This window comes from Saccoglossus kowalevskii, chromosome 5, assembly GCF_978046115.1.
Source record: "Saccoglossus kowalevskii chromosome 5, keSacKowa6.1, whole genome shotgun sequence".
NCBI classification, from domain to species: Eukaryota; Metazoa; Hemichordata; class Enteropneusta; family Harrimaniidae; genus Saccoglossus; species Saccoglossus kowalevskii.
This window is the reverse complement of record NC_140645.1, coordinates 20216079-20235380: the sequence shown is the minus strand read 5'-3', so window position 1 is coordinate 20235380 and position 19302 is coordinate 20216079. Positions and strand designations below refer to the sequence as shown.

The following is a 19302-nucleotide window of genomic DNA, read 5'->3' as shown; positions in this document are numbered from 1 at the left end:
GGCGTTTCCTAACCGTCTTTTTTAGTAACCGTGCTTGCATGGACAGCAAAAAAGATCGACTATTGATGCTCGGCAAATGGCGTTAACATTACTCTGTCAAAGAAATATTTAAAATAACTGACAAAAACATTGACAAAATAGTAACCCCCGTTACTGGCACGCCGACCGCCCAGGAAAAACCAGGAATAAAACGAACCCCTTTGGGGACAAAAAGTACCTGGAAACCTGTACCCGTCGCACTGTCGAACGTGCCCAGGGGAAGGTGGCGGGTGTCGCCCTGTATTATACAACAAGCATTAACAAACTTACAAAACAACCAGTTGAAAACTGCACGTAGCGAGACTGGCCTAGATTGACATTCAACCTTCTGTCCTCCACTTAACTACCCCTTGTCACATGACCCCCCACATACCATACCCGTCTGTTTGCCATCACGCACAGACAATAGTTAACCGCTATACTGCGAAACGCAGTTAACAATATTTATTGTCGCTTGGGGCTCAATTCCCGCGCGTGCGCAGGTGACGACGCTCCCGCTTTAATGATAATGCTCTTCTTTATTTTGCAATTACGTCTTCCGAATTGATCGATTGTTATTTTTTTGAAATGATATTACAACTTTTTTGACAATTCCTTTGCTCCGGCAATACGTTATTATTTGTGATTTGTATAGCAGCAACTAGTATGTCGTCAATTTAAATAACATATATGTATTATATTTACAATCAATTCGAAAAAAAATCCGTTATTATGTTTTAGACAGTAATATATATTAAAGACATAATATAAAATAAAATATTCCGTTTATCAAGCTCCTGTCCAGACCCGCCAGCACCATGTGACAAAGCATGGCGTGATGGTCCCCAGCCAAATGGACAACCACTGAAGGGAGCTGTATCCGGAGGTCCCGACAACATGGACCATATCTTTGATAGCAGGAATAACTATATGCAAACTGAACCAAGCATTACCGCAACAGGATTTGTCTCGAGTATTGCTGGTAAGCGATCGGACTCCATGTAAATGAACCCAAATGTAAAACTCGTGTAGAATGCATTAAAATGAAAAACTGAAACTGAGAATATTCGGACCCAAAGAAAATATGTTTTTTGGAGATTGACATTCCCTTAAAAAAAGTTGCATGATATTGCCCTCTTTACCAGTCAATACGTGTTATATACCTGATATATTTTAAGTGGGCCATGCAGTATAATATATTTTTTTTATTATTAGGTATGTTGTATTTCCGGGATGTCTTGGAATACACGGACCCTCTTACTGCCTAGAGATGGACACAGAATCCGAAGTGTTATCGAAAATTATAAGGCTTGATTAGAATTTCAATTATCGTTTAAAAGTGTTATTCTATTTTGCTTTGTTGGTGAAGGGAAATCGTTTTATCCGTCTCAATAAATACTTATATATAGAGCAACAGGGATTGTTTTATTCCTGCGAATTTCACATTATTGTCGTGCCTTTTTGCCTATACATAACATATAGTACGTGATATTGGTTAATGGATTTGAATGACACAGTCACAGATACGCTCCATCACTAGAGGGCGCGATTCAATGGTGTGTTGGAAAATATATATTCTAGAATTTGGTATTGAACGGTCGTAAAATGAAAATGTAATAGAATTGTAGTTTATACAAGGGCAATCCCAAATTCACATAAAAATCATTACTCATATTTTATTGCTAACTGTGAGTATTCCTGTGCTATTCGTTGAGAAAGTTAATCGTGTATGCTTGGCATAATGTTGTATGCACATCTAGTATGTATTGTATTCTCGGGTATTTGGTAACAGAGACATATAGTCGCATTTAGAAAACCGATGCGCTGCTAAACTTGAATAATTAACTCAATGTAACGTGACGTGGGTGTACTAAAACATGATAGCTGAGTCTATTCTCAATGAATATTTGCACAGTTGCCAATGCGTTGATCACTACCACATAGCGGGTTCAACCAAGAAAATGAAAGTCTTGCTCGTCTACAGTCCCATCATCTACAAACAAATTAGAGAAATGGGAATATTGTTTTACTGTGTGCAAATATGAGTCATTTATAATCTCCAGTACAATTAACTTCATTAACGTGACTGGTGAATTTAATATCTGGAACAGTTTTCGTCGCTATCTTTTTGCACTTTTTTTTTATGTTTGCGAAGTAATACTGCGACAATATTCACATTTGTCACAGTATAACGAATGGACTAGACTATATCGGTTCTAAATATGTTGAAAAATCTACTTGTTTTAATGATACAAAGTTCGACAGGTCACTGTTTTGGGCAGTTGTAGAGCAAACAGTTGTTTTTTTGTTTTCCTTCTCCATTTTCATAGTGGAATAAAAACTATGGAAAAAGAGAGGATGTAACATTGGCGTTGGCATACCTTTGTTGTCAGTCTCCTTTTGGGGGTTAATTGGATGGTGCTTTTTGTTTTATAAGGTCTATGATCAAGTCAATTCAGTGATAAACTACTAGTACAATGACGTCATTGTGCACCCCTGACACACAAATGAAGATGCACGTGTGAAATACAGCTTTCGCACTGGTATGCAAGTCAGTGCCTTTCACTATAGCCCCACACAGGACTATTCTACAGACACATTACTGGCAAGGTTTCGTAATGTAGCTTGTTAAAAGCGCTCAACTCAGTACTAAGATGCAATAATAGATCTGAAACACAAATGGCTGTCGAAACACAAATGGCCGTCGAAGTGTCATAGAGATCGAGATAGCCGCTAGAATGTTTCACCCCTCGATTAGTGCTCCTTTATATCCCGTAACCGCCAAACACCATGGTTACAAAAAACGGTTTTAGTATAACCGTTGTCACGGGAACAGTGGACCTTTTTTCCCATCAAAACATAGGTCATTTATTTCTTCTCTTGGACAAAATAAACATAATTTTCCATTGACTGAAGCATGCTACGCGTCCAGCAAATACATTGTCAGGGAAGGGCCACAAATTCTTAATGTGGTTATTTTATTCAACTCCGAGATATAAAGCATTGCTCCCAACGTGCTCTCAACTCGGAGCTCAGATTCATGCTTACAAAGAAAAAATACTAGATATTACGTCACACAGTCAGTGGGAAGATGTTTTATTTCATAAAAGTGGCAAGTGAAAATATATAAATCAAACCACGGTCACTTTATTTAGTAATCCTTGTTAAACTAATGTTATTTTATCAAGTGCTACATTTAGGTAGAACGATGTTTACTCAGTTCATTTTATATAAACAACAACAACAACAACAACAACAATTGCGTACATATTCTGGTCGTAAAATACAAAACAGTTGTGAAACTAAGATGATTGAAACAAAGACGACAATTACGAAAATATGTTTTTTCAAAATAATAGGATAATCGCTTCACTATTTGTAAACATGACATGCATTACAAAACAGAAAAGGTTTCATCTTCAGATCTGCATGTCATTTTTTCCGAATGTTGATTACATTCATTTTATTTTCCGGCGCGCAATATACACACATAATATAACACTGATATATGTTGACAATCGGAAGAAAATTTACGCGATACTCGTAAATGGAAACGTATCATACTGAGGAAATAAAAGAAGTCCAGTAAATGACCGTTGTTTCCGAGCGTCTAGGTACCACCTCGGATTCGGCGAGCAAGGTGAATGTCCTTGGGCATGATGGTGACACGTTTAGCGTGGATCGCACACAGATTGGTGTCTTCGAATAAACCGACCATATATGCTTCGGCCGCTTCCTGTAATGCACCGATGGCAGCCGACTGGTACCTGTTAGTACTGGTGAATTGTGCAGTGATTTCACGAACAAGGCGCTGGAATGGCATTTTTAGAATCAGCAGCTCAGTACTCTTCTGGTAACGACGGATTTCACGTAGAGCGACGGTACCTGGTCTGTAGCGATGGGGTCTGGTCTTCACGTCGCCGGATTTGTCACGAGGAGATTTTCGCCCAACTTTTGCAGCTAACTTTTTGCGTAAACCCTTGCCACCTTTACCACCAGTAGACTTTCGAGCTGTTTGCTTGGTTCGAGCCATATTTGTATTAGAGAAATACAGAAAATACTTGTATTCACTAAAAGGCTGACAGTTTTTGAATCTTCGCTGCCTGACGACAACTCTTTTACACCCTATTTAACCGGACCTCGCCCTTTCATTGGCCGATTTCAAAATGCATACATTTGCATAATTATTAAGTGCTAAAGTCTATTGTAGAGGATCTAGTAGGTTAATATATACGGACGATTGATTGTGAAATTGACAAGTTTAATAGTGTTGACCGCAAATCCGAAGATTATATAAACATGACACTTGAAGACATGGAAAACAAAGTTCACGATAAAAACACCAACATTCAGAAAAGAAACTAAAATATTGAAATACACACATAAATTAAACAGAAGGTGGTAAATAATTACATTATGTTGTAGTAGATTTCCTGCCATGTGATGATCACATTTCAGTTGACCGTTCCGTCAAAGGTTGAATAAACGCGGATTTTGCATCGACAACTTTATATATATATAAAACGATTTTATTAATTTATTACCGAATTTTAATCAGCTGTTAAAATTACGTCATATGAGCAACATCGCCACACATTTTTACAGTGCCCATACATTGTTTTTTGACTCCATCAAGAACAAAAAACCATATAATGTACATTGTATTTGTGTTTTTATACAGTTGTGCCAAATGTTTCATTTTGTAGAATATTGTATATTCCTTCTTCTATGGTACGTGATTTGTCGTACAAGCATTCGAAAACGAAAACCTGCTCTCCAAGACATGTTAATCGTATGTTCACTATAATCATATGACGTAATTTTAACAGCAGATTCAAACATGGTGTTTGACTGGCAATAGTGCACGACATTTCTACGAAAAACATTTCGTCGAAAGCTGAATATACTATTAAAAACTGTTAATATTGTGGGAATTACGAAACGTTAGAGATGACAGTTGTACGTATAAATCATCAACAATAAAGCGTTTTCCAGGAGGAGTATGCCAGTTTACACCTGTGGTTTTTAAGAAATAAACTTTATTAACCGAACAGCCCTTGTTAGTCAGTAATGTTTTTCAAATCAGTAGCGTCAATCACGCAAAGTCTGAAATCAACTCTGATGACGTCATTGCTCTTAGAAAATAACAATACACGTGTGAAGTGTAGCCTTTTACGTGAACGCGAGTCACTGTCTTAACCAACCCACCAACCATTTACACCTCCCCATTGTTACGTAACACTCAGTAAACTCAGTAAAGTGTCGGTAGATCCACTGCGATAAAACTGCAAGGTACTATTACTTCAGAAATGTTATTGTTTATCGTTTATGGAAATGTATAATGTTATCTAACGAATAAATAAGTATTTCTAGTTATTTACTATTACCTCGTATGTTGAAAGAACAGTGTATGCAAAAAGATACGTTAAAAGTCTGAAGATGATCAGCGCAATTCCATCTGAATGGCATCACAATCCCTCTATATAGACTGTAATGGCACCCAATTACGCATTATTTTTATACGTGTTCGTAACATTATATGAGTCTTTTTTATTAGGTACCACAAGGAACTCTGGTGAATGGTTGACTAACAATTTGAGGTTTTTATAAAAACTGGAGGAAAACACAACGGAAGTACGTTACACCTTAGATCACGGTGAAGAGACATCTATATATACCCCGAGTGGAGACATCGACACGTCAATACTGAACGTATGATGTGTGACGTAATGAATGGGAAGGTTTTTGGAATTAAGACATTTCTGTGACTGTGTCATTCAAATCGATTAGCCAATATCACGTACTAGATGGTATGTATTGGCAAATGACTCGTTATAATTACGCACGAAAACTATTTGAAATTCGCTTTAACATATTTAGTTATTCCGTAAATACAGCATACCTAGTAATAAAAAAACTATCATAGTGCAAGGCCCACTTGTAATATATCAGGTATATAACACATATTGACTGGTAAAGAGGGCAATATCATGCGACTTTTTTATTTGAGGGAATGTCAATTATCAAAAACATTATATTTTCTGTGTCTGAATATTCTCAGTTTCAGTTTTTCATTTTAATGCATTCTACACGAGTTTTACATTTGGGTTCATTTACATGGAGTCCGATCGCTTACCAGCAATACTCGAGACAAATCCTGTTGCGGTAATGCTTGGTTCAGTTTGCTTATAGTTATTCCTGCTATCAAAGAGATGGTTCATGTTGTCGGGACCTCCGAATACAGCTCCCTTCAGTGGTTGTCTATTTGGCTGGTGACCATCACGCCATGCTTTGTCACATGGTGCTGGCGGGTCTGGACAGGAGCTTGATAAACGAAATATTTTATTTTATTCTATGTCTTGAATATATTACTGACTACAACATAATAACGTATTTTTCGAATTGATTGTAAATATAATACATATATGTTATTCAAATTGACGACATACTAGTTGCTGCTATACAAATCACAAATAATAACGTCTTACATGAGCAAAATAATTGTGAGAAAAGTTTTCAATATTGTATATTTGCATGTAGATGTACTCATTAATTTATCCACATTATTCGTTATCAGAATTTTATCCCACTTACTTCCAGGAGCACAGACAGATATTTGGCTGTTGTTTACATTTGACATTATGGCTATAACCTGGCTTCACCTCATCTTAACTCGCTCCACACTCAAATATTTCCTTTATTTAAATTTTATATAAATATCAGAACTGTCAGTCGCCGATCATACCAATATCTTTGAATATTTAATAACACGAAGCTAAGGAGACCGCCACATTTCCATATAATTATTCAGCGGCAATGTCGATTACACACTGTCAATTAATAAATAGATCGACGATTTCGTTCGAAACGAATCCGGATTATACTCTTGACTGTCATGTCACTCCATCAAGCGCCATCTATCGGTATGATTTGGATGTATATTTTGTAGAACATGATGACTATTGGTCAGACCAGTACACGTAATCTACTGATTGAAAAGACGTACGTGAACAAAAATATAATAATACTGTGAAGTACGGCCTTTAAGGTGTGCACGTGTCACTGCCTTTCACTTCAGTCTCACAGAGTGTGGAGATCTAATATTGTATTGATCCACCCACTAACCATTTACACCATTCCAATCATTACGTCACACATCATACGTTCAGTATTAAAGTGTCCGTGGATTCACTCGGGATATCTGTAAAAGTATCTCCACCGTGATCTAAGCGGTGTAATGTACTTACGTTGAGTTTTTGTCTAGTTTTTATAAAACCCTCAAATTGTTAGTCAACCATTCACCAGAGTTACTTGTGGTACCTAATAAAAAAGACACGTAAAATGTTATGAACACATATGAAATCAATACGTAATTGGGTGTCATTACAGTCTATATAGAGGGGTTGTGATGCGATTCAGATAGAATCAACTTCAGATTTTTTACGTATCATTTTCCATACGCTGTTCTTTCAACCTAACTAGAAATACACCGTACTTGCAACGTAAAGTTTTCATAAACGTTGAACAACAACATTTCTGAAGTACCTTGCAGTTTTATCGCAGTGGCGCAATCGACACTTTACTGAGAAGACAAAGTGTTACGTAACAATGGGGGAGGTGTAAATGGTTGGTGGGTTGGTTAAGACAGTGACTCGTGTTCACGTTAAAGGCTACACTTCACACGTGTATTGTTATTTTCTATGAGCAATGACGTCATCAGAGTTGATTTCAGACTTTGCGTGATTGACGCTACTGATTTGAAAACAAGGGCTGTTCGGTTAATAAAGTTTATTTCTTAAAAACCACAGGTGTAAACTGACATACTCCTCCTGGAAAACGCTTTATTGTTAATGATTTATATGTACAACTGTCATCTCTAACGTTTCGTAATTCCCGCAATATTAACAGTTTTTAATAGTTCATTCAGCTTTCGACGAAATGTTTTTTCGTAGAAATGTAGTGCACTATCGCCAGCCAAACACCGTGTTTGAATCAGCTGTTAAAATTACATCATATGATTATAGTGAAAATAGGATTACCATGTCTTGGAGATCTAACGGCTGGAAAAACAGGTTTTCGTTTTCGAATGCTTGTACGACAAATCACGTACCATAGATGTAGGAATATACAATATTCTACAAAATGAAACATTTGGCACAACTGTATAAAAACACAAATGCATTATATGTTTTTTTTGTTCTTGATGGAGTCAATCAACAATGTATGGGCACTGTAAACATGTGTCGCGATGCTGCTCATATGACGTAATTTTAACAGCTGATTAAAATTCGGTAATAAATTAATAAAATCGTTTTATATATATATAAAGTTGTCGATGCAAAATCCGCGTTTATTCAACCTTTGACGGAACGGTCAACTGAAATGTGATCATCACATGGCAGGAAATCTACTACAACATAATGTAATTATTTACCACCTTCTGTTTAATTTATGTGTGTATTTCAATATTTTAGTTTCTTTTCTGAATGTTGGTGTTTTTATCGTGAACTTTGTTTTCCATGTCTTAAAGTGCAATGTTTATATAATCTTAGGATTTGCGGTCAACACTATTAAACTTGGCAATTTCACAATAAATCGTCCGTATATATTAACCTACTAGATCCTCTACAATAGACTTTAGCACTTAATAATTATGCAAATGTATGCATTTTGAAATCGGCCAATGAAAGGGCGAGGTCCGGTTAAATAGGGTATAAAAGAGTTGTCGTCAGGCAGCGAAGATTCAAAAACTGTCAGCCTTTTAGTGAATACAAGTATTTTCTGTATTTCTCTAATACAAATATGGCTCGAACCAAGCAAACTGCTCGAAAGTCTACTGGTGGTAAAGGTGGCAAGGGTTTACGCAAAAAGTTAGCTGCAAAAGTTGGGCGAAAATCTCCTCGTGACAAATCTGGCGACGTGAAGACCAGACCCCATCGCTACAGACCAGGTACCGTCGCTCTACGTGAAATCCGTCGTTACCAGAAGAGTACCGAGCTGCTGATTCTAAAAATGCCATTCCAGCGCCTTGTTCGTGAAATCACCGGACAATTCACCAGTACTATCAGGTACCAGTCGGCTGCCATCGGTGCATTACAGGAAGCGGCCGAAGCATATATGGTCGGTTTATTCGAAGACACCAATCTGTGTGCGATCCACGCTAAACGTGTCACCATCATGCCCAAGGACATTCACCTTGCTCGCCGTATCCGAGGTGGTACCTAGACGCTCGGAAACAACGGTCATTTAATGGACTTCTCTTATTTCCTTAGTATGATACATTTCTATCTACTAGTATCACGTAAATTTTCTTCCGATTGTCAACATATATCAGTCATATATTATGTGTGTATATTGCGCGCCGGAAAATATAATGAATGTAATCAACATTCAGAAAACCTGACATGAGATCTGAAAATGAAACCTATTCTATTTGCAATCCATGTCACGTTTACAAATAGTGAAGCGACTATCTTATTTTTTTTGAAAAAAACGTATTTTCGTAATTGTCGTATTTGTTTCAATTATCTTAATTTCACAACTGTTTTGTAATTTACTACCAGAATCTGTACGCAATTGTTGTTATGGTTGTTTACAAAAGGAACTAGGTAACAATCGTTCTACTTAAACATACCACTGGATAAAATAACATTAGTTTGATCACGATTACTAAATAAAGTGACCGTGGTTTGATATATTTATATAGATATGTATTTTTACTTGCCTCTTATATGAAATATAACATCGTTCTACTGACTGTGTGACGTAATAATTAGTATTGTTTTCTTTGTAAGCACGAAGCTGAACTCCGAGTTAAGAGCACATTGGGGTGTGCTTCATATTAATGAGTTCAGTTGCAGTTTTGCCTCCTCCCAATTCCGATCTCGCAGTCTCACTGGATAATTTCAGAATGCATATAATTACCAGTATTCAGCGGTAATGTCGATTACACAGAATCTAGGAGGTTAATAAATAGATTGAATAGATTTTTTCGAAACTAATCCGGTTTATACTGTTGACTGTCAATAAGAACATCGTATTATATTTTGAGATGCAACATCTTATTTAAAAGTACTGAAAACAAATGTAATTCAGATAAAAACACCACAGTAAACAAAATAAACTAAAGAACTGAATACACAAATGAACTAACTTGAATAGATTCTGATTGATAATAAAATAATGTTGTAATCAATTACCCCCACGTCACGTATTTTTGTGAAATCTGTGCAGTACTTGTAGACTCTATCGATGGATGATTCGGATGAACGTGGCGACAATTGGTCAGACCATTACGCGTAATCATGGAACTATAAACCACTTTTTAGTTCCACGACGTAATCTAGTGATTGAAAAGACGTACGTGGAAAGAAATATATTTATTCGTCAGCGACAAGATACGTGTCTTGGGCTTGAAAGTTGGTTAAACCACCAGAACGAAAACAGATAATAAAAGTGTGAAGTACGGCCTTTAAGGTGTGCACGTGTCACTGCCTTTCACTTCAGTCTCACAGAGTGTAGAGATCTAATATTGTATTGATCCATCCACTAACCATTTACAACTTCCCATTCATTACGTCACACATCATACGTTCAGTATTGACGTGTCGATGGCTCCACTCGGGGTATCTATAGATGTCTCTTCACCGTGATCTAAGGTGTAATGTACTTCCGTTGTGTTTTCGTCCAGTTTTTATAAAAACCTCAAATTGTTAGTCAACCATTCACCAGAGTTCCTTGTGGTACCTAATAAAAAAGACTCATATAATGTTACGAACACGTACAAAAATAATGCGTAATTGGGTGCCATTACAGTCTATATAGAGGGATTGTGATGCCATTCAGATGGAATTGCGCTGATCATCTTCAGACTTTTAACGTATCTTTTTGCATACACTGTTCTTTCAACATACGAGGTAATAGTAAATAACTAGAAATACTTATATATTCGTTTGATAACATTATACATTTCCATAAACGTTAAACAATAACATTTCTGAAGTACCTTGCAGTTTTATCGCAGTGGATCTATCGACACTTTACTGAGTGTTACGTAACAATGGGGAGGTGTAAATGGTTGGTGGGTTGGTTAAGACAGTGACTCGCGTTCACGTAAAAGGCTACACTTCACACGTGTATTGTTATTTTCTAAGAGCAATGACGTCATCAGAGTTGATTTCAGACTTTGCGTGATTGACGCTACTGATTTGAAAAACATTACTGACTAACAAGGGCTGTTCGGTTAATAAAGTTTATTTCTTAAAAACCACAGGTGTAAACTGGCATACTCCTCCTGGAAAACGCTTTATTGTTGATGATTTATACGTACAACTGTCATCTCTAACGTTTCGTAATTCCCACAATATTAACAGTTTTTAATAGTATATTCAGCTTTCGACGAAATGTTTTTCGTAGAAATGTCGTGCACTATTGCCAGTCAAACACCATGTTTGAATCTGCTGTTAAAATTACGTCATATGATTATAGTGAACATACGATTAACATGTCTTGGAGAGCAGGTTTTCGTTTTCGAATGCTTGTACGACAAATCACGTACCATAGAAGAAGGAATATACAATATTCTACAAAATGAAACATTTGGCACAACTGTATAAAAACACAAATACAATGTACATTATATGGTTTTTTGTTCTTGATGGAGTCAAAAAACAATGTATGGGCACTGTAAAAATGTGTCGCGATGTTGCTCATATGACGTAATTTTAACAGCTGATTAAAATTCGGTAATAAATTAATAAAATCGTTTTATATATATATAAAGTTGTCGATGCAAAATCCGCGTTTATTCAACCTTTGACGGAACGGTCAACTGAAATGTGATCATCACATGGCAGGAAATCTACTACAACATAATGTAATTATTTACCACCTTCTGTTTAATTTATGTGTGTATTTCAATATTTTAGTTTCTTTTCTGAATGTTGGTGTTTTTATCGTGAACTTTGTTTTCCATGTCTTCAAGTGTCATGTTTATATAATCTTCGGATTTGCGGTCAACACTATTAAACTTGTCAATTTCACAATCAATCGTCCGTATATATTAACCTACTAGATCCTCTACAATAGACTTTAGCACTTAATAATTATGCAAATGTATGCATTTTGAAATCGGCCAATGAAAGGGCGAGGTCCGGTTAAATAGGGTGTAAAAGAGTTGTCGTCAGGCAGCGAAGATTCAAAAACTGTCAGCCTTTTAGTGAATACAAGTATTTTCTGTATTTCTCTAATACAAATATGGCTCGAACCAAGCAAACAGCTCGAAAGTCTACTGGTGGTAAAGGTGGCAAAGGTTTACGCAAAAAGTTAGCTGCAAAACTTGGGCGAAAATCTCCTCGTGACAAATCTGGCGACGTGAAGACCAGACCCCATCGCTACAGACCAGGTACCGTCGCTCTACGTGAAATCCGTCGTTACCAGAAGAGTACCGAGCTACTGATTCTCAAAATTCCATTCCAGCGCCTTGTTCGTGAAATCACCGCACAATTCACCAGTACTATCAGGTACCAGTCGGCTGCCATCGGTGCATTACAGGAAGCGGCCGAAGCATATATGGTCGGTTTATTCGAAGACACCAATCTGTGTGCGATCCACGGCAAACGTGTCACCATCATGCCCAAAGACATTCACCTTGCTCGTCGAATCCGAGGCGGTACCTAGACGCTCGGACACAACGGTCATTTACTGGACTTCTTTTATTTCCTCAGTATGATACGTTTCCATTAACGAGTATCGCGTAAAATTTCTTCCGATTGTCAACATATATCAGTGTTATATTATGTGTGTATATTGCGCGCCGGAAAATAGAATGAATGTAATCAACATTCGGAAAAAAATGACATGCATATCTGAAGATGAAACCTTTTCTGTTTTGTAATGCATTTCATGTTTACAAATAGTGAAGCTATTATCCTATTATTTTGAAAAAACATATTTTCGTAATTGTCGTCTTTGTTTCAATCATCTTAGTTTCACAACTGTTTTGTATTTTACGACCAGAATATGGACGCAATTGTTGTTGTTGTTGTTGTTGTTGTTGTTTATATAAAATGAACTGAGTGAACATCGTTCTACCTAAATGTAGCGCTTGATAAAAATAACATTAGTTTAATAATGATTACTAAATAATATGACCGTGGTTTGATTTATATATTTTTACTTGCCAATTATATGAAATAAAACATCTTCCCACTGACTGTGTGACGTAATATCTATTTTTTTTTATTTGTATGCATGAACATGAGCTCCGTTTTGCACATTTGGAGTATTGCTTTATATCTCGGAGTTGAATACAATAACCACATTAAGAATTTATGGCTTTTCCCTCAAAATGTGTTTTCTGGACGCGTAGTATGCTTCAGTCAATGGAAATTTATGTTTATTTGGTCGGAAAATAAGAAATAAATTATCTACATTTTGATGGGCAAAAACACCCACTGTTACCATGACAACAGTTATAGTGAAACCGATTTTTGTAACCATGGTGTTTGGCGGTGACTGGATATAATGGAGCACTAATCTAGGGGCAACATAATTCGATCTCTACGACACTTTGACGGCCATTTGTGTTTCGACGGCCATTTGTGTTTCAGATCTATTATTGCATCTTAGTTGAGCACTATTAACAAGCAACATTACGAAACCTTGCCAGTAATGTGTCTGTAGAATAGCCCTGTGTGGGACTATAGTGAAGGCACTGACTTGCATACCAGTGCGAAAGCCGTATTTCACACGTGTATTTGTGTGCCAGGGGTGCACAGTGACGTTATTGTACTAGTAGTTTATCGCTGAATTGGCTTGATCCTAGACCTTAGAAAACAAGAAACACCACCCAATTAACACCTAAATGAGCCTGACAACAAAGGTATGTCAACGCCAATGTAACATCCTCTCTTTTTCCGTAGTTTTTATTCCACTATGAAAATAGTGAAGGAAAACAAAAAACGACTGTTTGCACTGCAACTGTCTAAAACAGTGACCTGTCAAACTTTGTATCATTAAAAAAAGTAGATTTTTCAACATATTTAGAACCGATATAGTCTAGTCCATTCGTTATACTGTGACAAATGTGAATATTGACGTAGTAAAACTTTTCATAAAAACGCAAAAAGGTATCGACGAAAACTGTTCCAGATACTAAATTCACCAGTTACGTTAATGAAGTTAATTGTACTGGGGATTATAAAAGACTTATATTTGCACACAGTAAAACAGTAGTTCAATTTCGTCTATTTTTATAGATGAGGAGATTATAGACGAGCAAGACTTTCGTCGATATTAGCACTATCGAAGATGTCGACGTGGTGTTTGATACGCTCGACCTGACTACAGACAGCCAACCTGTAGATTCTGCACCGACGCCAGCATAGAGACGTTTACCAGACGCTCTCTTCTCTGCAATTTAGGATAAGGTAAAATCTTTATCCAAACTTTACCGTACTGAGTCTTCTATTGTCAATCAGATCAAGTAGATTCATAAATTTTCAATATCGGGAAAAATTCCCAAAGGTTTAGTGGTTTCAAATGAAACCGTTATACCTGGTTTGAAGCCGTCTACGGCATTCCTACAAAAGTGGGAACTTATCTCAAACCAGGCATCTAAACAGTACACTAAACTACTGGATATTTGTTTACCGACACATCTGAAAGAATTTCAGGCCGTTCTGGTAAAGGAGGAGAAGGAAGCGTTTGCAGATATCAAACGCCTGGCTAGAGAAGGACATCGGGCTCTGGCTGTTGACAAACTGTGGCAATTCCCCAAACAATCGAGGAAAATAGTGCAGGACCCCCCCCCCACCACCACCACCACCACCACCACCACCACCGAAAGGATAGGAAACGCATTTCTAGCCTCACATAAACCAGTGCTTCGGCACACAAACCAAACGGCCCTTCTTAGGGCCACCACATCCTCCAAAAAAAGAACTACCGTTATTACTATTGTCTCTGTCCATGCAATCAATAACACAAAACGCAATAGACACTTCTCACGTAAGAAACACATTGCAAGATGCAAACGAATAAAGAAATATAATGCTAAACTGGCTAAAAATAAACGGTTGGCTGATAGAGCTCGGTTGGTCTCAGATTTTATTCGGAATTTTTCGAGTAGATTTCTGACCTCAACAGAGGTCATTGCCCTTGGCAACGGACTCAAATTTATACCAACCCCACATAAGCCAACATATCACACTTTGCTCAGAGACATGTCTATGCTATCAGGGAGAATGCGTATCAAATATTTAATGCACAATAAACAATCTTAACAACATCGTGAAAAACGACACACAAAGCAACGAAGAATTACTTTCCATTTTAACTAAATAGTACAATGAAAATAATAACCTCGAACAAAGAACTCGCACTAGTGAATAATGCAATTACGGATAAATTTGAGTGCTATGTCGACATAGGCTTTCTTCGTATTCAGTTTTGTATTCCAATATTTTTTTCCGTGTTTACTTCTATCGTGATCACACCTGAAATATTTTAACACGGAATGATACATATGTTGCGTATTTAGTTAGTTAATGCAATACGTAATGCGTAATTGGGTGCCAATACAGTCTATAAAGAGGGATTGTGATGCCATTCAGATGGAATTGCGCTGATCATCTTCAGACTTTTTACGTATCTTTTTGCATACGCTGTTCTTTCAACATACGAGGTAATAGTAAATAACTAGAAATACTTAAATATTCGTTAGATAACATTATACATTTCCATAAACGTTAAACAGTAACATTTCTGAAGTACCTTGCAGTTTTATCGCAGTGGATCTATCGACACTTTACTGAGTTTACTGAGTGTTACGTAACAATGGGGAGGTGTAAATGGTTAGTGGGGTGGTTAAGGCAGTGACTCGTGTTCACGTGAAAGGCTACACTTCACACGTGTATTGTTATTTTCTATGAGCAATGACGTCATCAGAGTTGATTTCAGACTTTGCGTGATTGACGCTACTGATTTGAAAAACATTACAGACTAACAAGGGCTGTTCGGTTAATATAGTTTATTTCTTAATAACCACAGGTGTAAACTGGCATACTCCTCCTGGAAAACGCTTTATTGTTGATGATTTATATGTACAACTGTCATTTCTAACTTTTCGTAATTTCCTCAATATTAACAGATTTTAATAGTATATTCAGCTTTCGACGAAATGTTTTTCGTAGAAATGTCGTGCACTATCGCCAGCCAAACACCGTGTTTGAATCAGCTGTTAAAATTACGTCATATGATTATAGTGAAAATACGATTAACATGTCTTAGAGAGCAGGTTATCGTTTTCGAATGCCTGTACGACAAATCACGTACCATAGAAGAAGGAATATACAATATTCTACAAAATGAAACATTTGGCACAACTGTATAAAAACACAAATGCATTATATGTTTTTTTGTTCTTGATGGAGTCAATCAACAATGTATGGACACTAGAAAAATGTGTCGCGATGTTGCTCATATGACGTAATTTTAACAGCTGATTAAAATTCGGTAATAAATTAATAAAATCGTTATTTAAATATATAAAGTTGTCGATGCAAAATCCGCGTTTATTCAACCTTTGACGGAATGGTCAACTGATATGTGATCATCACATGGTAGGAAATCTACTGCAACATTATTTACCACCTTCTGTTTAATTTATGTGTGTATTTCAATATTTTAGTTTGTTTTCTGAATGTTGGTGTTTTTATCGTGAACTTTGTTTTCCATGTCTTCAAGTGTCATGTTTATATAATCTTCGGATTTGCGGTCAACACTATTAGACTGGGCAAATTCACAATAAATCGTCCATATTTATTAACCTACTAGATCCTATACTATGGACTTTGGCACTTAATAATTATGCAAATGTATGCATTTTGAAATCAGCCAATGAAAGGGCGAGGTCCGGTTAAATTGGGTATAAAAGTGTTGTCGTCAGGCAGCGAAGATTCAAAAACTGTCAGCCTTTTAGTGAATACAAGTATTTTCTGTATTTCTCTAATACAAATATGGCTCGAACCAAGCAAACAGCTCGAAAGTCTACTGGTGGTAAAGGTGGCAAAGGTTTACGCAAAAAGTTAGCTGCAAAACTTGGGCGAAAATCTCCTCGTGACAAATCTGGCGACGTGAAGACCAGACCCCATCGCTACAGACCAGGTACCGTCGCTCTACGTGAAATCCGTCGTTACCAGAAGAGTACCGAGCTACTGATTCTCAAAATTCCATTCCAGCGCCTTGTTCGTGAAATCACCGCACAATTCACCAGTACTATCAGGTACCAGTCGGCTGCCATCGGTGCATTACAGGAAGCGGCCGAAGCATATATGGTCGGTTTATTCGAAGACACCAATCTGTGTGCGATCCACGGCAAACGTGTCACCATCATGCCCAAAGACATTCACCTTGCTCGTCGAATCCGAGGCGGTACCTAGACGCTCGGACACAACGGTCATTTACTGGACTTCTTTTATTTCCTCAGTATGATACGTTTCCATTAACGAGTATCGCGTAAAATTTCTTCCGATTGTCAACATATATCAGTGTTATATTATGTGTGTATATTGCGCGCCGGAAAATAGAATGAATGTAATCAACATTCGGAAAAAAATGACATGCATATCTGAAGATGAAACCTTTTCTGTTTTGTAATGCATTTCATGTTTACAAATAGTGAAGCTATTATCCTATTATTTTGAAAAAACATATTTTCGTAATTGTCGTCTTTGTTTCAATCATCTTAGTTTCACAACTGTTTTGTATTTTACGACCAGAATATGGACGCAATTGTTGTTGTTGTTGTTGTTGTTTATATAAAATGAACTGAGTGAACATCGTTCTACCTAAATGTAGCGCTTGATAAAAATAACATTAGTTTAATAATGATTACTAAATAATATGACCGTGGTTTGATTTATATATTTTTACTTGCCAATTATATGAAATAAAACATCTTCCCACTGACTGTGTGACGTAATATCTATTTTTTTTTATTTGTATGCATGAACATGAGCTCCGTTTTGCACATTTGGAGTATTGCTTTATATCTCGGAGTTGAATACAATAACCACATTAAGAATTTATGGCTTTTCCCTCAAAATGTGTTTTCTGGACGCGTAGTATGCTTCAGTCAATGGAAATTTATGTTTATTTGGTCGGAAAATAAGAAATAAATTATCTACATTTTGATGGGCAAAAACACCCACTGTTACCATGACAACAGTTATAGTGAAACCGATTTTTGTAACCATGGTGTTTGGCGGTGACTGGATATAATGGAGCACTAATCTAGGGGCAACATAATTCGATCTCTACGACACTTTGACGGCCATTTGTGTTTCGACGGCCATTTGTGTTTCAGATCTATTATTGCATCTTAGTTGAGCACTATTAACAAGCAACATTACGAAACCTTGCCAGTAATGTGTCTGTAGAATAGCCCTGTGTGGGACTATAGTGAAGGCACTGACTTGCATACCAGTGCGAAAGCCGTATTTCACACGTGTATTTGTGTGCCAGGGGTGCACAGTGACGTTATTGTACTAGTAGTTTATCGCTGAATTGGCTTGATCCTAGACCTTAGAAAACAAGAAACACCACCCAATTAACACCTAAATGAGCCTGACAACAAAGGTATGTCAACGCCAATGTAACATCCTCTCTTTTTCCGTAGTTTTTATTCCACTATGAAAATAGTGAAGGAAAACAAAAAACGACTGTTTGCACTGCAACTGTCTAAAACAGTGACCTGTCAAACTTTGTATCATTAAAAAAAGTAGATTTTTCAACATATTTAGAACCGATATAGTCTAGTCCATTCGTTATACTGTGACAAATGTGAATATTGACGTAGTAAAACTTTTCATAAAAACGCAAAAAGGTATCGACGAAAACTGTTCCAGATACTAAATTCACCAGTTACGTTAACGAAGTTAATTGTACTGGGGATTATAAAAGACTTATATTTGCACACAGTAAAACAGTAGTTCAATTTCGTCTATTTTTATAGATGAGGAGATTATAGACGAGCAAGACTTTCGTCGATATTAGCACTATCGAAGATGTCGACGTGGTGTTTGATACGCTCGACCTGACTACAGACAGCCAACCTGTAGATTCTGCACCGACGCCAGCATAGAGACGTTTACCAGACGCTCTCTTCTCTGCAATTTAGGATAAGGTAAAATCTTTATCCAAACTTTACCGTACTGAGTCTTCTATTGTCAATCAGATCAAGTAGATTCATAAATTTTCAATATCGGGAAAAATTCCCAAAGG

At 36.9% G+C, this 19302-nt stretch overlaps 5 protein-coding genes across 5 annotated transcripts in view; 4 read left to right on the top strand and 1 right to left on the bottom strand.

Moving 5' to 3' along the window:
- Positions 1–1461, top strand: part of LOC102803169 (uncharacterized) — a 31638-nt gene extending 30177 nt beyond the window's left edge. Inside the window, exons 51-52 of the mRNA XM_085499211.1 lie at positions 813–1000; positions 1234–1461. Of these exons, the coding sequence (XP_085355337.1) occupies positions 813–1000; positions 1234–1286 (241 nt within the window). The 3' untranslated portion in view covers positions 1287–1461. The remainder of the gene's footprint in view (positions 1–812; positions 1001–1233) is intronic.
- A 1684-nt stretch (positions 1462–3145) lies between these two features.
- On the bottom strand, positions 3146–4073 carry LOC146745869 (histone H3.3-like). Its single transcript, XM_085499606.1, has one exon. It carries the CDS (start codon positions 4049–4051, stop codon positions 3629–3631), a length of 423 nt encoding a protein of 140 aa, XP_085355732.1. The 5' UTR covers positions 4052–4073; the 3' UTR covers positions 3146–3628.
- Positions 4074–8817: 4744 nt separating this feature from the next.
- On the top strand, positions 8818–9243 carry LOC146745868 (histone H3.3-like). The gene has a single exon (XM_085498786.1). It carries the CDS (start codon positions 8821–8823, stop codon positions 9241–9243), a length of 423 nt encoding a protein of 140 aa, XP_085354912.1. The 5' UTR covers positions 8818–8820.
- Positions 9244–12273: 3030 nt separating this feature from the next.
- Positions 12274–12696, top strand: LOC146745867 (histone H3.3-like). The gene has a single exon (XM_085498785.1). The coding sequence runs from the start codon at positions 12274–12276 to the stop codon at positions 12694–12696; it is 423 nt and encodes a 140-aa protein (XP_085354911.1).
- A 4340-nt stretch (positions 12697–17036) lies between these two features.
- LOC100378216 (histone H3.3-like) lies at positions 17037–18001 on the top strand. Its single transcript, XM_085499605.1, has one exon. The coding sequence runs from the start codon at positions 17037–17039 to the stop codon at positions 17457–17459; it is 423 nt and encodes a 140-aa protein (XP_085355731.1). The 3' UTR covers positions 17460–18001.
- The last annotated feature ends 1301 nt before the right edge of the window (positions 18002–19302 follow it).

Bases quoted from the DNA above. Each gene is read 5' to 3' on its own strand.
- LOC146745869 (XM_085499606.1), bottom strand. From the start codon at position 4,051: ATGGCTCGAACCAAGCAAACAGCTCGAAAGTCTACTGGTGGTAAAGGT.
- LOC146745868 (XM_085498786.1), top strand. From the start codon at position 8,821: ATGGCTCGAACCAAGCAAACTGCTCGAAAGTCTACTGGTGGTAAAGGT.
- LOC146745867 (XM_085498785.1), top strand. From the start codon at position 12,274: ATGGCTCGAACCAAGCAAACAGCTCGAAAGTCTACTGGTGGTAAAGGT.
- LOC100378216 (XM_085499605.1), top strand. From the start codon at position 17,037: ATGGCTCGAACCAAGCAAACAGCTCGAAAGTCTACTGGTGGTAAAGGT.